Below are 24,082 nucleotides of genomic sequence, written 5' to 3' on the forward strand. Positions count from 1 at the left end.
CATTATTTTACACCCTCAAAACTGCCAGTCTTGGGAAACCGCTAACGTTTCTGTCACTAAGGAAGTTTCAATTCTGAACATCTGGTATGAATAGAATCATATAATTTGTGCTTTTTTTTTTTTTTTTTTTTTTTTTTTGCGTGCTTTATTCTCTGTTTGGTGGTGTAAACTTGGGAAAGCAGGCCTAGAAATGAAATGGGCTTAAGTCTCATCAATAGGCAACTTTACTCAGAGCATCAGACAATTTCTTTTCTGAGGGTTAGGCAAGATCATATGAGTCTAGGCTGTATACAGTCACAAGGGCATGGAAGCAGTTTTGAATAACAGAAGTAAGCAGCAATGGGTAATCTGAAGCAAACCCACTCTCATTTCCGACACCTGGGAGGGACCTGCAAGCGCATTCCTAGAACAACCCATGTTGTGGAGAAATAGAAGTTACACGTTTACTTAGAGTTTCTCATGAGTCCTCAGAAATCTCTGCACACAGCTTCCTTCATTCGTGGAAGATGTTTCCACAATACATGAAAGAAAATTTATGGTATACTGAAAATTTTTATGTGATAAGGAGACAAAAGTAGTCTTTTGTTAGCAATAAAGAAAGAGTATTTATCAGTAGTTAATGGTAAGAAAAATGTGGAAGATATTTAAAAATAGAAACAGGTTCCTTATTGATATTAGCATACACTCCAAAATAAATTTCAGGGACAGCAGAGATCCAAGTAAATATCAATAAAACAGCATGGCAGGGAAACACACCAGAATAAAAAATACTGTCCTAGAATTACTGTTCATATTATCCTTATTCTTAAAATATAACAGCATACACAAAATCAATGAAGTGCACACACACACACACACACACACACACACGGAAAAAAAACAGTACAAAAGAAAAGGAGTAGGAGGGTTAGGGATAGAGCTTTCTGAGAAAAAAAAACTCACATAGCAAAAAAATCACATAGCCATTAATAACAAAAACACTTGAGCCTGTGATGGGTGTGTCTTACTAATAATACTTGAGATGTCCTTAATAAAATTTTTATATTATATGATTCAAAGTACTTTGTTTCCTTTTAATGGCAGTATGTTCAGAAAACATGCAAGCCTTAAGTTTAAATTTATATAATGTTTTCTGACCGAACTATATATTTTTCATTTTGTTCTGGTTTTTGCTCACAATTTTCACTGTATATGTGAATAAAAGAAGCTAGCAAAAACCATGCTACAGGCAGAATGCTAGCTGCCTTTGAATTTCCTCCACCTGTTTCCTCTAACTTTATTCTCCCAAAAGTGTCATAACAGGGACAAAATGCAGACAAGTGCTGTGATGCTAATGTTTTAAGTTTAAACTACCGTGTTTAAGAGATTTATAAACAAAAATGCACCTAATCTGTAAGCTCTACTTGCCCAAGGACAGATAATTTCTTGGAATTCTTTGGGCTATTGTTCATATAAGATAACAAGGCACACATTTTAGCTTCTATAAAGAAGCTTGGTTGCCCCAAGTGCACAGGATGTGTTTGATCACATAGAGGCAGGAGGTATGTAGGCAGAAATTACAACAGGATGTATGCTTTCCCCTGATTGGATGAGAGTGGGAAGTATAGAGCCTTCCTTATAGGTTTTGCCTTTATAAGCTCCTGAGTAATGGGAATCTCAGGTATGGACCTGGCCAAGATCATGGACTTAATAAACCATATTTCAAATTTGGCTCAGAACTTGTGGTAGTGGGTCTCGTTCTTGCCTGGTGGGATTAACAATGCTTTGCCAGAATATAACCCTCGTGGTTTCTGCTCCTGATAAATCCCTCATTAGCATCTGAAATCACAAGAGAACATTACTCTATTGGTACTAGTCTTGTTGGTTCCTAATGGAATCATCTATTAAGATCTGCTTATAGCATCCAGGATGTCTTAGGCTGCTTCTGAATCACATGGTGAAGTCTCACAGCAATGAGCCAACTTCTCTGATGCCTGGTTTCTGTTTGAGTTTTTCACCGCTGTACCTGATGAGAGCATCAATCAATAAAAGCACAAATGATCATCAAAGGCACTTCTCAGAAGCAGTGCAAATGGCCAATAAACACAGAAAAAGATGATTGTTATCCTTAGTTAGCAGGGAACTCCAAACAAAATTACTGAAATTCCACTTCATTCCAGTCATAATGGCAATTAGAAAAAAATTATACCCCCCGCTTCCCAATCTAAACAAATGTTAGCAAAATTGTGAGGAAAGAGAAACCCCAACACAGTCAGTGGGGATGCACTTTACTAGTGCGCACGGAGCACACTACTCCTTTACATAAGAGGAGACTTCACATGCACACTGAGAGGCATAATATGTGCAAGCATCAGGACATGGGATCAGCCAACACACCAACAGAGCCTGGGTAAAGAAAATGTGGAATCTTGTCATTTTCAGAAAAACATGTAGACACAGATCATCACATTATGTAAAACAACCTACATCCAGAAAGATAGAGCATCATATACTTTCTTATATCCATGGAAACAACAAATAAATGCTTCACAAATACCAGAGTGACTATTGGGAAGATGAAGGGAACCAAGTACTGAGGGAAAGGAGGAGAACAAGAGACAGGAGTGTAGATGCTATCAAAGTACAAGACAGACATGTATAGATGTCATAATGTAATCTATGAATGACTTAGTACCTGCAATGAAAACACAAATGTTCAATGTATGAATGATGCTTCTATTCTATTCACAACACTAAAACCAGAAATTAGGTATAGCTACATACAAGTAAGAAAATATATAAATCATATAGAAAATTATACGTGAACAGTGATCTACTATTTGAATACAGATCATATATAAAAAATGGGGTTGAGATTTTGAGTGCAACTCACATTTGCTATGAATATTGCCATGATTCTTCCTACAGAGAAAAAAATGTCAAATAAGAAAGTCAGGTAGCATGACTCCTGCCAGAGGCCCACATGTGAGACAAGTGTGGCTCTTCTCCGTTCCCAACCGTAATTTCACAAGTAAGACTAGAAATTCTATTTACAGTAAGAGACATATCTTACCCTCTGCAGGCTTGTTAGCCATGGCTGGCTGGACCCTTTCAAACTGTAATCCAATCCAATCCAATCCAATCCAATCCAAATAAAGTGTCACCCTGCAACCTCATTTTGCAAAAAAGAGGAAAGATAAGGTGTTTGTAACAGGAGTTGAGGGCGAGTAGTCTCTTAGCAACTCTGAGGTGCTATATTGTAAAGACTCTTGAGTGTGCTTCTTCTAGAAGTCTGAAACCCAGCTTGGTAGGCACAGAACACTTCTCTATTAACTCCTATACTTAAATCTATGTTAGATTACTTCATACTGACGCCTCCTGGAGTCGGCCTCACCAAGGCTGAGGGGATAGAATAGATCCCGGGGCGCTGTGGGCAGCAGCACGGAACTGTCTCTAGTTCACAGCTTACTGTCACTGAAGAGGCCAGTCTGTGCTTTAGAAGACAACTCTGCCTCCAAACCAAACTAAACCAAACCAAGTTTGACAATGTACTTTATTTTCAGAGATTAGGCCTATTCTATTGTCAGTATAGGATAGCTCATTTATGAAAATGAAGATTTGGCCATGACTGCAGTCTGAATGCTCGTGCTCTTCTAGAATGATCACTTTGAAGCTTGAACACCAGCATGAGGCTTTCAGAAGGTTGTGTGCTTTGGGGATCCATTTAGGTTATGAGAAACCCTTGTGAAAGGGGAGGTGAGTTAGCTGCCTCATCCCTTGTACTATCTGAGAAACAGCAGGGGCCACCCACCTGTGAACCAGAGAGATTAAGTAGTTTAAACTAGCAGCAGGTGATTCTGAACAACAGAAAACCTTGTGCTCCAGAAGTTAAAAAATACCTAAATAATTAAAAAGGCAAAAGAGCAATTAGTCTAGTCAGAAAGACAGAAAGACACAGTCACATAAGCAGTCGAAATTATATTCACCGTTTTATATGAGAACTCTGACAGTTTTACAAAGGAAATACAACTGTAAAAAAAGTAACATTGGTTTTTCAAATACGACAAGTGGAAACTGTGGTTTAATATTTAGAGATAACACCTCAGAATACTACACGCATGACAATGTCACAACAGAGTCATCAGCTGTCAATTTCAGAAGCAATGACATGTCTGCTGCTATACTGATGCCCGTGCTGGCTCGGCTCTGCCACTGAGGAAGGCTGGTACTTGCCCTGACACTGCCACTGAACAAACTCCCGTGACCTCCGCGGCTGCTGCTAAACGGCTCATGTCCTACGGGCAGTCAAGCCCACAGAACTCAGGCCAGTGCTTCTTAAGCTCTCCCTCTGCAAGGGTGTGACACGGAGGGCTGGGGGAAGGTCTTTATGAGTATATCTGTGGCACTTGAGAGATGCTCAGTCAGTAAACTGCCTGCCACATAAGCATAAGCATTTGAGTTAGATTCCCAGGCACACACATACAATGGGGCACGGTGGTATAATGCCAGCCAGCACTGCCAGTCCATAGTGGATTTGGTTGGAGACAGGAGAACCCTGAATCTCATTGGCTGGCCAGCCTAGACAAATGGATGAACTTCAGATTCAGTGAGAGATCCTGTCTCAAAATAAAATAAAATAAAATAAAATAAAATAAAATAAAATAAATAAATAAATAAAGGTGCAGAGTGAGTAAGGAAGATTCCAGTATTGATCTCTGGTCTCTATGTGTACTTCATCCAGATGCACATGTATCTGTATACACATGTGTCCACCCACACTGACAAGTACAAACACCAACCATATGCACAGCACAGAGCACACTAAAGACAAGGAGAAGATGGTTCAGCCCTGAACATACAGCAGATAGGTGTCTAATCCTATCCCAGGGCTGGGTACCAAGTCAAGAGGAACTCACATCACCTACAGGCCATCTGAGCACAATGTAAAAGAGTGAAGAGTATTACAGTCTGAACTCTCGCATGGAAAGTGAACTCAGAAACTGATCGAGAAAGGAAGAGAATGGATCGATGGGTTACTCTTAGGGTGAAACAAGAAGTGATGCAGAACACTTTCTAGAAAAGGTGAAGGTGAAATCTTAACCAAGCCATAAGGAACGTAGGAGTTTAAGAGAGAAACGGGCAAAGAAAAGATACAAGGAAGAGACAATATGGATGTGGGCCGGTGGACTGGACATATGACACATTTTATGAAAATGTGCTGACATAATAGGAGTGGACACTCAGGTAACCTTGGGCTCAGAATCAACAGACATCACTGAAGAACAGGAGACAGGACACTAACGACCATCAGTGTAGATGCCTGCCAGAGCCATGCAGGAGAGCTGCAGGAGTACATTCTTGACTCGGCCTCTGTGGCCAACATTTGTCACCCCACTGCTCTAACAACAAATCTTCCATTAAAGACAACCCAGCTTTGTGGCTCAGAGTGATCCTGAGAGCCCTTGCCCATCGTTTCAGTGCCTATGTTACTGCTAGCTATCCAGCCAAGTGTTCCCTTGATTTAGAGCAGGCAGCTTTACTGAGGAGATGCTGGAGAAGTCGGTCTTCCTGCCTGAAGAATTACCCTTAGCGTGATTCCAGGCAGGGCACTCGGTTTTACTCTCCAGATCCGTCACGTTGTATTTTGCTACCCTTTGTTTCTGATGGATACATCAGTTCCTTTGTTTCCCCCTGAAACTTTGATCCAGATTATACTTACGCCTAGCTATTTAATTCCCTGGGTCTCGTGTGGGTCTCAAGTCATCTGCTTGGTCTTTTAAAATATCACACAAAGGCTTTAGAATAACTCTCAGCAAAGGGGGTGGTGGTTATTAACAAATTAGTTAATTAATTAATATTTGGCGACAGATCCTAAATACTCCTGCTATTTTCACTAAGGGAACTAACTAGAGAAAGCAGACAACTTTAAATGTACAACAATTCCTTCCTTCCTTCCTTCCTTCCTTCCTTCCTTCCTTCCTTCCTTCCTTCCTATCTTTCTGCCTGCCTGCCTGCCACCACCACCTCCTCCTCTTCCTCCTCCTCTTTTGGTTAATACAGGGTTTTTCCTGGATGTCCAGAACTCCACTGGATCAGGGTGGCCTTGAACTCAGAGATGTGTTCGTTTTCTTGGTCTAGGATTAAAGGAGTGCTGCCACCTTTGCCTGGCAACAATTTCTTGTATAATAAACTGGAAGCTACACATTTTTTTTAACCCCTCAAAATGACCCATTTGAGGTAAATAGATACACTAGGAAGTATGGCTAAATTGCACAAAAGTTGATTGAGAAGTTCTTTGAATTAGGAATGTTTCATGGTTGTCTTGATTGCAGCATTTAAGATGAGGGTGGGGGGATGAGGGGATAGATCACTTCCTTGCTTCTGAAACTAAAGACGACACCATGCTGAAGAAAATATTTGCAGGCCATGAGGTGACCTATTCAAATGCATTACCAAAATGGGGGAAAAGCCAGAACAGGAATATAGAAAAAAAATCTGTAAAGTTGCAATCTAGCATCAGGACCATATGGTATTCATCTGAGCTGTCAGCGATAACTCACAGCACATGCAGCCCAGCCTTAAGCAGAAGCACTCAGGAGGAGCCTGGGTATCTCTGGAATTTGGGTAAGGGTGGCTCGGCCTTGCCAATCCTCTGGCAAGAAGCAGAGCTGCAGCTTTGTGTGGACATTTTAATAATGGAGAGAGTAATGACAAACACTGCCCCCTCACATAGCATGCTAAACTTTACTACAACTTTTCAAAGGTTTTTTGAAGAATTAACATATGCATCAAGACACACATGTTTCCTTATTGCAAACCCCAAAGGACACAAGGTCTTGTGTGAGACTTCTTACAGTTGGAACACTCTGAAAAACTTGCTGTGGGTCAAAACAAAGCAGAGGACACCGAGAGACCCGTGGGGATCTTAATCGCAGAGGCAGTGACTGCTATGAGTTCCTTACAGATAAGAAAAGCATGGCTCTAAAAGCTACTTTATCTGGGAAATAAAGAAAATTCGAAGAACAGATTTCAACATTAGTAAGTGAAATGAACATTTACACTGAGACTTAACTGTGATCTTAGCCCTGAGATGACCCCTCGAATGTGGAACTCACTGCTGCCTAGGAAGGAATAAACAGAATAAACAGAGAAGCCTCAGCTATATCTCCGTGGCAGGGAAGTAGCCAAAGGTTCCACCAGCGGGGGTGGGTCACAGGGCACGGGGTATGGGGCACTGGCTGCTTCAGGGTTAGAAAGCTCACACACTTTAGGGAGAACTCTTCACCTGAACATCAGATTAAACTTCAGAAACAACAGATTTGTTAACTAGAGTCCTCATGCCCTGTGCTGCGCCACTGCTCCTCCTCAGCACGCAGGGAAAACCCACTTTGCTCTGCATGGCGCACAGGTCTTTTCAATGAAGTCCTTACTGCCTTCTCAGCCCTGTTATTTATTCAGGCTTTGAGAAAATGCTGGCAGAGGGGTCCCTACCCCTGACAGAGACTTCTCTAGAGGAAAGGCCTACTTGCTCTTGGTCATCTGACAGAGTCCTGTCCAAAAACCACTGTCTGTCTCTGAGCCTCACATAGAAGCTGGAGACCCCTTACTTCCTGTGCCCTTCTGCTTGGTTCTCACTTCCCGTGACCCTGTGATCTTCCGCATGGCTCCCCTATTCTAGAAACTAAATGGTTCGTTCAAGACAGGGTTCCTTCAAGACAGGCATTGGGTCCTTGTTCTTTTTGGCGCATGCATAATTAATTAGTGCTTAGTAAACACTTGCTGAGATCCAAACCCTGAATATCAAGAATGTGAGTCTTCTCTTTCTAGGGAGAATTGCCAGCGTGGTCTTTCAACTGGGAAGATTTACTAACTGGTTTGGTGACTGCTCAGCCTAGTGGAGATCAATCCTAGTGGAGCCAAGTCTGTGAAACATCCAGTCACAACAGAGGGGTTCAGAATGTTAGATAACTCAGAAGTTAGTTATCAGACGCTGTGATCTGTTGCTTCTCTTCTGGGGCTGCAACTTTTAGGAGACACTGACTTGTTTTAAAAATCCCAGCCAATGAAGACTCAGGATCCAGATGCTGTGGTGAAAACCAGCTAGCTTTGAGAGGCAGAAAACGTATCCAGCTGACCTTCCTACTCTACTGATAAAGACCCAGAAGGAATTAAGTTCCTTCTCCTCCGGGCTGTCCTAAATACCCTTCAAACTCAACTTCACTCCTTTCTGTTTATAGTCACTTCCTATCAGCTGGTTCCTCGCTCTGCCTCTTGACTGAGGTTGACTTTATTTAGGTCTTGGATTCAAGGTGCGTGTTTTCTCGGTAAATAAATCAATCTCAGGGTTCACAGCATGGTCAAATATCCTGTAACCTGTGACAGGCCCCTGGCCAGCATCTTGGTCTTCTGCTTTGCTTTTACGAAAGGTGTCAGCCTAGTTCAGCTGCGGTGCTCATCACAGGGGCTACATCTTTCCGACCTGTCTCTTGCCTCCCAGGAAGCCACCCTGATCACCCTTTCCAAGCAAAGGCCCGTTCGTCACTCAGCACTTAGCCTACTTCTTGCTAAGCATATCTCGTTCCCTGTTAAATTATAACCTCAAAGAAGACACAGACTATGTCTTGTCCTCTTAGCACATTTCTCAAGGCGATTTCTTTCTGTATCAACAACAAAGCAAACTTACTCTGTACACATTTTCAGTAAATGGCAAGTGACAGTTTAATGGAGGAAGAGGCTGGTTACACTGCTCAAGTGAGACAAACTTGTGGCCAAGTCTACAGGGGCAGCCTTTCAGTTTGCACCCTAGTGCTACACACCGCTTGGTATTTACACATGTTCGGTGACTCATGTAACTTTCATTCATATAACTTTACATCTTTAAAAATTATCAGCCAAGTATTCCCAATCATCTCAGCGCTTTGCAGTAATATTATTACTTTTGTTTTGCTTATTAAAGAGCAAATGCGCAGAAGCTGATGTTCATCCAAGATCTCCTTGTGGGTGAGTAACCTGATTCTTCTGCCTACAAACTCAGGGTTCTTGGCACATTCTGCTCTCAGTCTCATCCTGAGACTAGATTTCAGGGACTGTATACAAGAAGGACAAATTGATAACTATTTCTCCATAAGCAAAAGGACTTGGGATTATGCTGTAGACACTCAAACTACCTTGAAAAATAAACAGGAAGTAGAGTAAAAATGGCAATGATGGCAAATTCACAATGAAACAATTGTATATATTTGGTAATGAGGGCTTGATATTAATGGATGCAGTGGATTGGAACTTAACGTTCCAAGTCTACTAAGTCAAGCTCTAAGCACCAACTTCTATAGAGTTAAAAAAAAAAAAAAAAAAAAAAGGATGCTACCTGTGTGCATATATTCAGTAAATGCTGCTGCCTGATTGGTGACCCACAAAGCATGTACCATCTAGCACCTGAGGATGTGATCTTACTTTAAAACAGGTTCTTTGCATTCATAATTATGGTAAAAGTCTTGAGATCCAATCATAGTAGATTATGACGAACTCTCAATGTAATGACAGATGTCCTCATTAGAGACAGGAAGGGGGAAGAAGTGTGAACAGCAGAAGGGAGCACAGAGTCTAAGACAGGTGACTCAAGTTGTGCTGCCACACCAAGAACACGCAGTGCCACCCACAACTTCAAGAGGCAGGGACAGTTTTCCTTTGGAGTCTTCAGAAACAGAGTGGCCATACTGGGGACTTCATTCTGGACTTCTGGACTTCAGAGCTGTGAGTGAGCACATTTCAATGTGATAAGACACACAGTTTGTGGGAATTTAGAGAAACCTTAGGAAATATAGTGACAAGCTAAATGAAGAACAAATAAAACCCACTTCTCTATAAGTAGTTATAGATTCTTCTAGAAAACTACTAGTTTATGGGGAAGCCTCCAAAAAAAGACTTCAGCTGTGACTTCAGGAAATACTTCACATTAAAAGTGACACTTCAGCAGGGCCGTGGTGGCACATACCTTCAACACCAGCTCTCATAAGGCAAGGCAGGCAGATCTCTTGAGTTTAGACCAGCATGGTCTACTAAGGGAGTTCCAGGACAGCCAGGGCTACACAGAAAATCCCAGTCTCAAAAAAAAAAAAAAAAAAACAAAAACAAAAAACAAAAAACAAAGCAAAACAACAACAACAAAGCAACCACCACCACCAACAACAAAAATGAGACACTTGGGGCTGGAGGGATGGCTTCTCTTCCAGAGAGCCCTGAATTGATTGTCAGCATCCAAACAGAGGCTCATAAACTTCTGTGACTAGTCCCAGGGCACCAGGCATGAATGTGGTGTACACATACAAGCAGATGAAACATCTGCACACATGAAGAAATAAAAGAAAGAGGAAAAGGCAAGTGAAGCATGCAGTTGTGGAATACAACTTAGGTTGCCACAAAGCTACCAATCAGCTCACACACAAATGGGAGTGTATTTGAACTCCTGCAGATAACTAACACAGATAAAGTTATAACTGTTCTTGATAACCATAAGAACGATGTGTTTCAAGGCTGATTTTCTAATGCATTACTACAAACTATACAGCAAACCTAATTTCAGGAAGAGCAACAAGACAAAAGGGAGCCATCCTGCTTTGCTTTGTAAGCTGCCTAAGTCAGTCTGCTAGGAGACCACATTTAATGAAAGTGAGAGTGAGTCCTGAAGAAATGGAGAGTTGCCAGTTGGATCTCATGACTGCCAACCAGACGTGAATAACAACGGGTACTATGAATCACATCAAAGCTGTTTTAAACAACCTTTCACCAAACAATTCCTCTACAAGCATCAAAGAGAGTCTGGATTTATCATCTAATTCATAAATGACAATGTTCTACAGACACTTCTGACACTGATGTCACACACAAATAGGTTAAAAATGGACTCACATTCTTGAAGTCATTGAAAGCTGATAGAAGAATGTGGGTTAAATTTTTTATTAACTTAAATAATGCATTAAATAACCATAGTAACCTGACAATATAATAAAGCACAGGGTTGAGTTCTCCAAACTATGGGTCAGAAACTCAGTAACATGGGTTACTGAAAAAACTTTTCTGTTCTATGTTCAATAGTTAAGTCTTAATGTAAATGTAGCAAGAGGTGATATTAAAATTAAATACGTTGGAATGCAGGTATAGGACAGTGGTAGAGCGCACTCTAAGCAGTGTGGATATAAAAGCAAAGGAGAAAGGAAAGAGTGAAAGAAAAGGCACCAACTGGAAGATTAAGTATTCTCATAGAGCTAAAATGGTAGTTTTATTCCTATAATTTTTAATTATTATATCTTAGAGATAACATATACATATATATTCTATATATTTTTTCTTACCTTCCTAGATATAATGGAAGAAATACTCCTAAAAAAGGCTACATCATTCAACAGAAAAAGATGCCATTTCTTATATAAATGCATTTAGCAGCCTTCACACTTTGGATTAAAGGCACAAAGCCAGGATGCAGTGTAGGGGACCACCCCAGAGGTCCTATCATAGGCACAGGGAGGCCTCTTCTTAGAACATTTTGGAATGTCTAAATTCTTAATAAATAATGGGGAGAGGACCCTGACTAGTTTCCTATATTAAATTCCATGGAAGACTAGCATACATAAAACTTGAGTAGGTATAATTCATAAATGGAAAGTGGTAGTTAAATGTTTGGAAAACTAAATAGAATATTTACCTCCTGAACAGCCATAAAGTTAGAATAAATTCTGGAGCAAAGCTACATAACTTATATTTGTAAATTGTTCACTCATGAAATTCTGTATATGTAAAAAAAATAATTCCTTCTTGTCTTCTATGGAATCAGAGTACTGTCCCTATAAGCATAAATAACATATTAATTTAATGTTGGTTCTGGCTAATTCACTTACCCAATGAATAAAAAGTAAATTTCTATAAAAACATCTTAAGAACAAGACAGCACAGAACTGACTTTCTGTGTAGTCTACTATCTAAGGGGTTTAGTTCATCTCTAGCTCATCTAGGTTCTCAGAAAATGTGAGCTTCGCTGGGCACGGTTGCATATGTCTTTAATCCCAGCACTTAGGACACATAGGAAGTACTTGATGCCATTCTGGTCTATGTTGTGAGTTCCAGGCCAGCTAGAGCTACGTAGAGAAACTGTGTCCCCAAAACAAAGAAAGAAAGAAACAAGGTAAGCTTGCATGTCTGTTGTATGCTGACTTAGTACTGAGAGGAAAATCGGTCTGGATACTTAGCTCAGAGACAAGAGTGCCTAACTAGTATGCAAAGACATTGAGTTTGGAAAAGCAAAATTCAACAAAGCAAACAGAAAATGAGACTGTGCCCTCTTTAAGGGAATAATGATAATTGCTGGTACAAAAAAATAGCTCACGAACCTGGTAGTTATGAACATAAATCTAATCTGTTCTGTCAATAACAAACATTTCACAAGAGAAATAATAGCAATAGGAAGGCCACAGTATACAATTCCTTACACTGTAGGGATCATCAAAAAGAAGGGTGCTATCCCTTTATGCTGTAGGGTTATCTTACAATTTGCTTACACTCAGAATTAAAGAACTCAGAGTTAGGAGTTCAGTAGCCGGTCACATGACCATTTGTGATGTCCTGTCTGGTGCTAAGGTTCCTGCAAGAATCACTAATGAGCAAGTCCCATCATCACTGTGGCTATGTTTTATAACAGTGGCTTTGTGTCAACTCAGTCTACTTGGCCTCCTCTTTACAGAGGTCTGGAACGCTAGCTACTGTCGTATAGCCAGTTTCTTGATATCAAATCTCAACTTGTATTCTTTTTCTAGTAACTGGATCCTTCATCTATTGACCTGATCTATAGAACTTAACTGACTTGATACTTCACCCAGAATCCATGGTCCCCTAAATCTGCTTCTCTAAAGCCTATAACTCGATTCCTGTCCCTAAAGCCCTGTTTACCTGCTGATATGCTCTTGCTACCAACAAAGACCTCTCGTCCCTCTGTAACCTTTCCTTATGGAAGCCTGGTCCTTCCCAGTCTGCATTGTTCAATTTCAGCTGGAATCCAGTTAGGTGAATTTGCATACGTTCTCAGTAGCTTATCACCCTGATATCTGATCAAAGTCTCCATCCTTCCACCAGCCCTGAGATGAACCTAATCACCCTGGTCAGCTTTACCAAAGAATTTCCCTTTACTTTTGCTGCATTCTCTCAGAAATGTCTACCTCCCAACCTTGAACACCCTCAATCTTCTGGGCTATAAATCACCATTTCCCCTTGTATCTGGACCTGAGCACAGCTCTATACAGAGAAATGTCCTATTACAGCAGGCAAGCCTTCCTGAATGTGTAGTTGATGATTCATTCATATCCATGATGGGCTCTGCCTAAATCTGATTAGAAGCGATCTAATGATCAATTTATGTTGTCTTGGAGTGAGGGACTCAGAAGTCAACTCTTGGCAGTGGTTCTCAGCTAATTTTCTAACCTGACACAACTGATTAATGAACGTCAAATGTGGAATTTATTCTTGAGGAAACACTCTGATGTGTGCTTTTTGCAGAACCCAGGAAATGTAAACTCAATGACTTTTTAAAAAGTGATATATGTAAGATTTACGTGAAAGAACCCTGACACACGCTTGTGTTCTCATTTACAACCAGGGAACCTTGACCAGGGGTACAAATGGCTATGAAATCAGTCAGAAGCAGGAATGGGATCAAGACTCCCAGCCTTTGTCTTCACTAATTCCTATTTTCTATGGATTTTTCTATTGCTGCTAGAAAAATAACTCAGTGAGTGTCCCAGTCAGTTATTAGCAAGACTTCCTCTCATCAATGGCTGCAGACTTGAAAAGCTTTCAAGAGCCATTCATAAATTGGTCTGTGAGGAATTCCAAGGAGCTCCAGGCTCTCACCTTCCTTTCGTTCTCATTCTCTTTCTTCTTTGAGGAAATTAGTTACATGCGATTTAGAAAAGATAGCCAATTGATGCTGCAGCCCAACAGCAGCTCCTGCTATTAATTGCTTTCTAATGGTAATTACGATCAGATATTTTCTTTTCTAATTGGCTATTACTGGTGAAGAGCAGTCTGTTATACAACAGAAGACTGTGCTAAATAAACAACCACAATTACAATTCTGAGGTCCTTAGTTGGGGGGAAAATCAAGTATCTATGTATCCAGATAAAAGCATTAATTAGAGGTGAGATGGGAAAGGCCATCTTTTCATTAAGAATTAAGAAAGCATTAGAGAAAGACAGCCATGAAATAGGAATTTCCTTCCTTATACAAATAAAGTCATTTACAAACTTCAGTAAGTTCCTACGTCAGTACACATCATAGCTTTAAATGTATCCACATTTTTCAAGAGCAACAAGGAAACAGAAAGGACCATTTGCTTTGCTCTGCTGAGACAGGGATGCTGAGCAGAACACCCAGACTCCATGGACAAAGTCAAAGAATTCTCTTTATTCTTTTGTCCATACAGAAGGAAGCCAAGTAGGTGGTCCTCAATCACTACTCAAACAAGCCCAAATGCCATCACAACATGATACTGTCTCTGCGACTTAGTGCAAACGGAATATGTGACAGTCCCTAGATTGATGGGCTTTTCTAATACCAGGGAGGGACTTGTCCTTGCAGAGCTTTGCTGACCTCCCTTGTTTTCTTTTAGTTTGGAGCTGGCTGTGTAAGTGACAGAATGCTTGCCTAGCATGCAGGATGCTCTGGGTTCAGTTATCAGCAATGCAAAACAAACAGACTGGTACCTCCCAGGGCTGGGGAGGCAGAGTGTCCAAATTCCAGGCTGGCAAGCCTACATACTGAGTTCCATAGTGAACTCTGTCTTGAAACAAAAACACCTAATTAATAAGTAAAGGTATAGCCCGAGTTCTGAAGTAGCAGCAGTGTGAGACCAGATACGAGGTCCTCTGATCTCAGTGTCTACAGAAATAAAACAAGGAGAACAAACTTTGCAAGCAAAAGCTTTTATAGAGGTAAAGGGGGAGTAAGGGATGTGGGTCTTTTCCTGCTGTTTCTGGAGTGACCCAGTCTAGTCATTTTCTACCACCAAGAGGATAGCATTCTCAAAGAAATCTTGTCCTTTGTTCTAAGACACCCCTCCTTCCCCCTCCCATCCCCCTGCCCCCCTCCAAAATAGAGCTCAATGGCTCCTTTGACTTTGGGGTCTGCACCTGGTGGGCTTTTTGTCTACCATAAGAACAGAACAGGATGGGACTTTTTGTCGTACAGGGTCTGAATTATAAATGTGACACCCTATTCCTCTCCTGACCCTACTTCACTTGTAATAATGGCAAGGGAGTCCCTTGATTGGCTCAAAGTCACACAGTATTTTTTTAACAATCCCGATTGTTCAATTCCAAGGCTCGTGCCCACTATGCCTCTGCAGATAACACCTCCTAGCCTGTATTTGTTTTTGCAAGGGACTCAGAGGGCTTTCACACACACCACTTCATTAAGTGCTCAACAATACTAGAGGCACCATTGTTTTTCTGATGAAATTTGGGCTCAAAGAGGTTAAAAAGTTTCTTTTAAGTTTACTTGGTTACAAAGTAGAATATTCAACATCGAACCCAGTCTTGACTATTATTCCATACATTTCCTTCCATATGTTTATTATTTAAGATATGCTAAATATGGAGAAAGCCTAACTATGTGACAAATGCTTTTAAAGTATTCTAGTACTTGACCATGCTGAGTCCTACATGAAAGAAAGAAAAGATTAAGTCCTGTTTAGCTTCAAAAAACATTTTTTTGGGTTCCTGATGGCCCAAGATAGTACCTAACCTCAGAAGGACACTTTGCAAACAAATAGCACACGTCACACAATGATGGGATCAGATGTAAAGACAAGCCAAAGGTGGATCAATGAGATTATTATTATTTCTGAAAAAAATGCTACCCTGCTTACATTTGAGTGAAGGTCAGTAGAACTTACTTGCTTCAGTAAGAGGTGACGAGCCGTTCGGGTCCTGTGAGTTACCTGCCAATTCTGTAGATGTATTGATTAGATAAACCATAGCAGTACCAGCTAGTTTTATGTCAACTTGATACAAGCTAGAGACACTTGGGAAAAGGGAACCTCAACTGAAAAACGCCTCCATGAAATTAGCCTGTAGGCAAATCTGTAGTGCATTTCCTTACTCAGTGATTGATGCAAGTGGGCCCAGCCCTTTGTGGTGGTCTTGGGCAGCATAAGAAAACCAGCTGAGCAAGCTGCAAAGGGCAAGACAGTCAGCTGCACTCCTCCATGGCCTCTGCATCAGTTCTTGCCTCCACGTTCCTGCCTTGACTTCTCTGGATGACAGACTACAAGGTGAAATAAACCTTTTCCTCCCCAAATTGACTTTGGTCATGGTGTTTACTCTCCCAGCAGTGGAAATGCTCTGACAACATCGAACCCTAATTCTGGGCCCACATTAGCCAGGAATAGGTAGTTAAAGCCTGCATGTATCCAGCTGTTGCAGATGACTGTTAGCGTCCACTGTCTAGTTCTATGTGCCCTGATCTGCATTTAGAGGCATGGTTTCCATTATGTGACTCCAACAGACATTTTTTTTTTTTCAGTTTTCTAGATGGAACCTGAGTGTGTGTTGGAAAGGACATTACTGTTTTATATGAATGCAGAACTCTTGTTAACATGAAGAGAATTGCATACAAATTCACAATGATACTGTGTCCACCAAGTAGGAACTTGTCCTGGAGGTAGGGAAAACAATCAGACCATGACAACAGTCGCCATTTCCTGAAGACCAGGCTACTATATGTGTTATCCCACGGGGTCATCTCTGCATTGCAGCAGGACCGTTATATTGCCATTGCTACAGAAGGAGATTCCCAGCTTTGTTGGTTTGAGCTTGGTGAGTCACCAGAATTCCATCCTCAGTTGGCCTGTCCTCGATCTTTTCACTGTCCTCCACTACCCTGCTATAGCAACATTCACTTTAGAACATATTAGTATTTAAGAAAGTTGACTTCAGACTTCACCTAATAGAATTCAGTTACCATGTCAAACTATTATACTTGTGCACTGACTGGGTAAAAGCCCTCTTTCAGGAACCGTGTGACCTTGCGCGCACCACTTTTTGTATCATTTTCCTCACTTATAAATAAAAAGGATTAAATGAGACAAATACTGTAAGTGGTTTGAAACCGTAAGTGCGGGATGGAATTAGCACTTCACAAATGTTAGCCATCATTACCACTTCCATTATTATAATAGCCCTTTTTATAAAGGTTCCTCTAGGAAGTCACTTGTTGGGTTTCATGTATTATAGAAAAATAAAAAAAGATGCTCCGAGAAGGTCCTGGTACCACGCAAGATATATAACAACCGTGTTCCCGGTGATATCCTCAGGCCTCTACCTCTCAAGGCCATCCCAGCAGAGAGGAGAGTCCGGGAGGACGTGTGGTGTGGGTATCTGAGTGCAAAGGGACAGAGCTGTGTAGGGTGGAAACAGTGTAGAAGGTATGTAAAGGGCTTTCAGGGCACACAAGTTACAATGTGAGCATAGAGCTCTGACAGATACTGTGACAGCCCCCACATTCCGGGAGGGTATAGCAGGCATCAGCAGTTATGGGAGCATTCCTAAGCTTCCCCTGGGTCTCACCACAACTTATTGCCTCTTACCTACACCCAGAATCAGAGGCCAGGCAGCTTTATTATTCAGTGAGGTGTATCTTCATCATGAGAACAACCGATATTATTTAAGATCTAGCTTTATAGAATAAATATATACTGATCTTTCATAGACATGTAACTCAATGAAATAATCAGGAATTTTGCAAGGCTGGTGTTTGTGTATATTTTTACTAATGTGCAGCATACCGCTCTGTTACATAGCTATTTACGGCCAGAATTAAAACTGAAATACAGCTTTTCTCAAATAGAGTCTAGTCCCCTTTCCATAGCCATGCCAAATATGAGAGACCAGAAACCAGCCTGTAGGAAACTGGCAACCAGCCACACAGATGATGGAAGGCAGAACCCAAGGATCGTGTGGCAGGTCTGAAAACTTAATCCTTATCTAAATAATATTAGAAGATCACTTTTAAAAAGGGCAGAAAAACAACATAAAAGGCAAACACCATGATTAGCTCTGACAAAATGTCTTCTGATGATACTTGCATTTCTAGTTGGTATGCATACCTTTCACAAACAAATCATTTCCTCATTTTTTTTTATAAAATTCTATTTCAATTCTTCTGCTTAAAGTGTCAGCCATGCTAAATAAACACTTTGAGTAAGCTTCAAAAATCTTCTCAGCATTCAAACTGTTACTCCTTATTGCGTGCAGCTCTGACAGTTGACAGATATAAAGTAAATAAGGCTTGGCTTTGGTAAGTGCAGATGCTAACGTAACTAGAGTGTGACAAGAGATGCAGATAATGAAGATATGAACACGGAAGAGGGCTAAAAAAAAGATGAGGCTGAAAAGCAGAATAACTATTACCTAAAGAAGTTAGGACCTACTTAGGCATGTAGCCCAGTTGTAGTGAAGATTCCCAGTGCAGACCCCCAAATAGATTTGTCTTCAAAAGATTAAAAGGGGTAAAGTTAAGTGTCAAGGAGGTCAAAAGAAGGTTTTCCGACTGGGAAGGCTAGACTACTGTTTAGCTCAAGCATCTATTATATATTAACACTGTGCCAGGATCAGGCAGACCAAACAAGTCCAACAAGGTCTTGGCTTTTTTTTTGGAGCACAGACTGGGAGGTGCAAGACAGAGCTAGGGGATGAGGCGTGATGCCCAGGGTTAGAAACAGAATGGGAATAGTGTACAGAGGGGAACTGAGGGCAGATTCCATTGCTTTGGAACAGAGGAAGACTTGGTAACTGATCAAATTCAGGGCCCGTGGGCAAGAAGGGACTCAACGATGCTCCCTAGGTTTCTAGCATTTATCGGAATATGGAATACAAGAGCAAGGATTTTCACTTGCTACTCTTCACAACTCCTTCCACAAACCTAACAATGAAATTCATAAGGTCTCTGCAGGACCAGCACCCCAAGTTCAAACACCACCATTGTGATCTCCTATGTATTCATTTGGAGAAGACACCCAAGTTGACCGCCAGAGTCTTACAATATAGGCAAACATCATCTTCAGAAATCACCCTAGTCACAAAATCCTCCTGTAAGTGTCAATCACTGAACTACAGACTCATTTCTCATTAAAACCTAGATTAGAATAAATAGCAACATATAGTGCTCTGGTGTGTGTGTGTGTGTGTTGCACACTTGCATACCCGAATGGGAAGGCCAGAGGAGGGCATCTGGTTTTCCCCTCTTTCATGCTCCATCCTATTCGCCTCAGGCTGTCACTGAACCTGAAGCTCACTGCTTCTGCCATAGAGGTGAGTAAAGAGCAGCTGGGATCCTTCTGTTCCCAGCTCACAAAGCTAGGGTTTCAGGCACAAGGGGCCAGGCTTGGCTTTTAAGCACCCCAGGGTTCTTGTGTACTGGAGAACACGCAAGGAAGATAGGTGCACACTTGGTGTCATCTCTTTCTTTATCTGTACTGACAACAAAATAGACTTTTTGATTTTTCTCAAAACATAATTTTGAGGTGAACCAACCAGTATAGGGACTTGGGGAGGAACGGACTAAAGAAACCCCTGGAAGCGCAGAGGTCTCAGCGAGGGAGCTGTATATGCCTGCACTCCACCTAGTGACTCCTTGTAGCAGAGATTTTATAGAACTGCTAGGATTTCTGTTAAATGGCTCCTCAGGCCCTTTTGTCTCAGGATATTAAACACACAGACTGACATTTTAATTAGAATTGGAAGAAACCTCTGAAAAGCAGCAGTTTTCCAGAAATTAAAGAGGTCTGTGATTTTACAGAGAAAGACATCCTGGATAACTTAAGAAGAAATTACTCCTAATGCAATTATTCCCACCTATACTATGTGTCCCATTTTGCAGGATTTGAAAAGAATTCTGATAAAGTCATAGAGTGATCCATTATTAAAGGAGAATTTTAATGACATAAGAATCAGTCATGAAGCTCCCCCAGTCACTGGTCTAAATCAATGATAATACTGGGCAGTTCTGAAGTAAGGAGAGGGTTTGTTTTTGTGACAACCACTGAAAATTCACTGCTGCTCAATGGTTTTGTGGAAGATAATTTGGAGCCTAAAATTAAGTTTTCATTAGTCACCCAATTCAGGCTTACCATATTTCAACACTGGTCCTTGATTAATAATTTCCTTATACTTTTTGAAAATACTAAGTGGGTAAAGGACACTTGATTATTATTGGGAAATATTCATGAGTACTTTTAACAGGGAAAACTGGCATTCATGGAAAACTCACACAAACTTAATACTCTACTGGGCAAACATCTATCTATCCATCTATATTATGTATATAATATATGACAAATATATTATACATATATATAAATCCACTCTCTGTAATGCTATTGAAAATCAGAGCTACTTTATACATTTACTAACAGGGGACTGGCTAGAGTATGGAATATCTTTCCTATGGAACATGAGTGTATTCACTAACAAATGTAACAAAAAAATTGATATAGAAGTATCTTTGATAAACAATAGGAAGAAGAAAGCTGTAGATCTTTGAGTTTACTAGAATCATCCCTCTTATTTTAAAATGGGGTATACAATGCATATTATAAAGGACTATGTTATAAAATATGCATCACTTTTGTCTTTATAAGTGGAACTGTGTAGTGGATGTTACTATTATTATTATTTTTTTAATCTACAGACCTCTGAATGAAGTGCTTGAAATATTTGTAATGAATTCTAAGTGTAAGGTAATTATTTATGCTTTAGAGGTATTTTCAAGTTTTCAAATAAATTAACCCGTGAGAAAAAGTTATCAGTGAGGAGAAGAAGCCGGGCAGTGGCGGCGCACGCCTTTAATCCTAGCATTTGGGAGGCAGAGGCAGGCGGGTTTCTGAGTTCGAGGCCAGCCTGGTTTAGAGTGAGTTTCAGGTCAGCCAGAGCTACACAGAGAAACTCTGTCTCTAAAAACCAAAACTAACCAACCAACCAACCAAAACCCCCACAAAAACAAAAACCATAAACAACGCCCCCCCCCCCCGCCAAATTATTAAAGCTTCCAACTTTATATCTTAAAATGTGGAATTTTGGTGATCTGGAAAAACATAAGTACGGGATATATGGCAAACCCATTGATAGGAATCTCACTCATGGAAAGTGGGAAGAAATTGCACTTTTATTTCCCTGCTACTGAGATAAAAAGCTGTGAAGGTTAAATGGAAAAAACATCAACAAGGACTGAGAACCCAAATTAACCCCCAAAATTAACACTTAAACAAAATGGGTGGGGAGTGGAGCGCGACCAAAAGAAAAGGTAGTCTATGATGAAAGTTTGACTTTTGGTCTCTACAGTGGAACTGAAGAAAGCAGCAAAGTCAGGTTGATACAAAGTAGCTGTGATGAATTTTAAAACCCTATTTTAAATATTCTGTGAGGGCTGGAGTGAATTTAATTCTCTTTTCTCTTTCTCTTAGAATGTAACATCTCCCAGGCTACAGGGCCAAATGATACCTGAGACACACACATCCTTTCCTTTTGAAGAGGACTACAACCTGCAACCAGCAAATAAGTATTAGAGAGCCGTGACGTGACTAGTCTCCAACTTGGAAACCGGTCCCAAACTACATAAAACACCTTCCCAGAGCCAAATTCAGCAAACCGGGGAGAGCGAGGGCTACAAGTCAGGAAATAGCGGCTAATCACAGCTTTACAGTCACACGTGTGCAACCCAGACCTGACCCACACCCACTTGGCGGCAAGTGCAAAGCACAGAATTCCAAACCGGAAGACAGCAAAGGAGCTTTCTCAGAGGCCGGGAAGGCAGCTCTTCACATTTTCTGCTCCCACCCCAAAACAGCTTCAGCCTGGCAACCTCCGTCTGCCCAACCCATATCTCTGGGTCCCGCCCGCGGCTTTTTCCCTGGCACCAAGGTGGTCTCCCAGCCGACCAGCTTCAAAGGTTTGAGCGGCTGCCAGCTGCACCTCGGGCACAGAAGAAGGAAGACAGATCACCCGCGCCTAAGGGACAGCACACTCACCTTCATGATCTGTGTGTCCGATTCCGCCGCGGACCCCGCGGACCCCAGCCTCCCGGGGGTCCACAGGAAGCCCCTGGACCTCACTAGCAGCCATTACCTGGCACAGTAGAAAGGGGCGGGCCGTAGGCGGGGCGGAGCGGTGATACACCAATAAAAACGCGCCTGGGGTCGCATGCCGCCTCACTGAGGGAGTTCCTACACGCCTATGCTGTGCCGTCACATTTTGGACCAATCGATTGTGGCGAGCCTAACTAGGTGCCCCGCCCCCAACCGCTGTAGTCCCGCCTCCTTCCGGAGCCGGGAGCGTAAGAACTACAACTTCCAGCATGCCGCGAGGCAGTGGGTAGGCAGCGCTGGACGGGCGCTGACGGGCGGGGGTGCGCCCGCGAGTGCCCCGGCGTGTTCGCTTAGTTCAGTGAATCAGAACAATGACTGCGCCGCCGGGTCCCCGGGAGCGCGTCGCAGGGCTGTGAGCAGCCGCGGCCGGCAGAGCGGCGGGCGGCTCCGCCTCGGCGGTGTAGTGTCAGTGCCGGCTCCGGAGCCCCGGGAGCAGACCCTGCCCAGCGCCGCAGCCCGCGCGATCCGCTGTGCTCCAGCGACACAGCTGCTCTTCGGGAGCGGTGCATTGTTGTGAGCCACTGGAGGGGCGCGGGGATTGCACAGCCCGGAGCCCCTCAACGCCCTTCATAGCCATGTGGATACCTACGGAGCACGAGAAATACGGCGTGGGTGAGTGCTCGCGGGCGAACTTTTACCACGCTCTGGTCCTTGCCCCCACGCAGCTCGCTCCGCTCCAGGCTGCAAATGCCAGGTCTTGGCATTGCACAGCGGGTCCCGGGCTTGGCCGCACCGGCCTCCGGCTGAGGGGCGAGCACTGGGGGGCTCGCTCCTCACCGTGCACTCGGCGCTCCTCGAACCCGATCCCAGAACGTCCGGACTGCCGCTCCGGTCTCTGCTGGCTGGCGGAGTTTGGAGCGGCCGCGGGGCGTGTTGCGTGTCAAGTTGGAAGGGGAAGCCAACAGGGTTTCTCTCCCTTCTACCCCTGCTGGCCCACAGCGGCAGAGAGCTGGCAGTGGGCTGCTAAGATTTCCCGGGGTGATGAGGGAGACCAGGAACCGGCTGCTAGAATACTCCCAAACAGTAGGGAGGCGCGAAGTCCCTGCGGCTGGGGTCGGCATTCCCAGAGTGCAGAGTGTAGCCCCTGTGACAGACGGAGTCGGGACGTAGCCTCCTTCCTCCCTCGCCTCCCGGGTGTTTGGGGTGTGTGTTGCGAGCAGGGGGGTTGGTAAATTTCAACATCTGTGCTCCTGCGCTCTTTGGTCCTTGGAGGGGAACCGAGATTTTGGCAGGGTTTTTACTTCTGGCCACCTTCTCTACCAGGGAATGAGCGCAGTGGGGGTCATAGAGGCCGGCTGGAAAGTGACGAGGGAGAGGAGGGTCAGAAAGCCTGGCTCTTAGAGGCTGGCAGGCAGCTTTAGGAGAGGACTACCCTGGCACTGATTTGAGAGAAAAAGGAACAGGATAGCATTCACTGTTCTGTGCAAAGGTGAACAACAAAGACCATTAATGTTGACTGATGAATACAGGAGGCTCCCTTCCCTTCCCTCCTCCCTTGTCGGTAGGATTACAGTTCCCGTTTTTGTTGTTTGATTTCAGCTGGGTACCCCCCTCCCCCTTTGACAGTCACTCCTTTTAGGGTTGAGACTATTAAGAAGCCAGGCTCACTGACAAGCCCGAATTGGCCAAATGCAATTATAACCTCCCAGAAGGTCTAACAGAAAGAAAGCATTATAGATTTTACTGACAATCTTCATTTCCTATAATGCCCCGTTCTGCCGATTGGCGTTCTTGTTTTTATTGTGGACGGACCTAGTAATTTATATGATACAGAGACGTATTTATGCTCTGACTTCATTCTCCTGTAATTAAAAAAAAATCTGTAAAACCTTTCAGGGGAACCCTAATCACTGCAGATTTTACCTCCCCTACTTTGCCTAGGGATCGGACTTTATCTACTGAAGGGACTCTCTGATTCA

General features: G+C 42.5%; 2 protein-coding genes and 1 long non-coding RNA gene across 13 annotated transcripts in view; 1 reads left to right on the forward strand and 2 right to left on the reverse strand.

Moving 5' to 3' along the window:
* Window positions 1–22,171, reverse strand: part of Zfp277 (zinc finger protein 277) — a 130,745-nt gene extending 108,574 nt beyond the window's left edge. For both annotated transcript variants that reach the window (NM_178845.3, NM_172575.3), the window contains exon 1: window positions 22,047–22,171. In NM_178845.3, the coding sequence (NP_849173.2) occupies window positions 22,047–22,140 (94 nt within the window). In that variant the 5' untranslated portion in view covers window positions 22,141–22,171. The remainder of the gene's footprint in view (window positions 1–22,046) is intronic.
* Window positions 112–22,040, reverse strand: Gm40406. Of its 2 annotated transcripts, none has more exons than XR_872698.3 (2): window positions 3,791–22,040; window positions 112–3,144 (listed from the first exon to the last, which is right to left on the reverse strand). It is a non-coding gene; the product is annotated as a predicted gene, 40406 (long non-coding RNA). The 2 variants fall into 2 exon arrangements; XR_872699.3 differs by having other exon boundaries at window positions 112–3,151.
* A 166-nt stretch (window positions 22,172–22,337) lies between the features above and the next one.
* Dock4 (dedicator of cytokinesis 4) overlaps window positions 22,338–24,082 on the forward strand; it is a 400,918-nt gene continuing 399,173 nt past the window's right edge. For 8 of the 9 annotated variants that reach the window (XM_006515085.3, XM_006515089.3, XM_006515090.3 and 5 more), the window contains exon 1: window positions 22,338–22,775. In XM_006515085.3, coding sequence (XP_006515148.1) covers window positions 22,739–22,775 — 37 coding nt within the window. In that variant the 5' untranslated portion in view covers window positions 22,338–22,738. The remainder of the gene's footprint in view (window positions 22,776–24,082) is intronic. The other variant, NM_172803.2, reaches the window with a different exon arrangement.

Source organism: Mus musculus, chromosome 12 (assembly GCF_000001635.26).
Source record: "Mus musculus strain C57BL/6J chromosome 12, GRCm38.p6 C57BL/6J".
Classification (NCBI taxonomy): domain Eukaryota; kingdom Metazoa; phylum Chordata; class Mammalia; order Rodentia; family Muridae; genus Mus; species Mus musculus.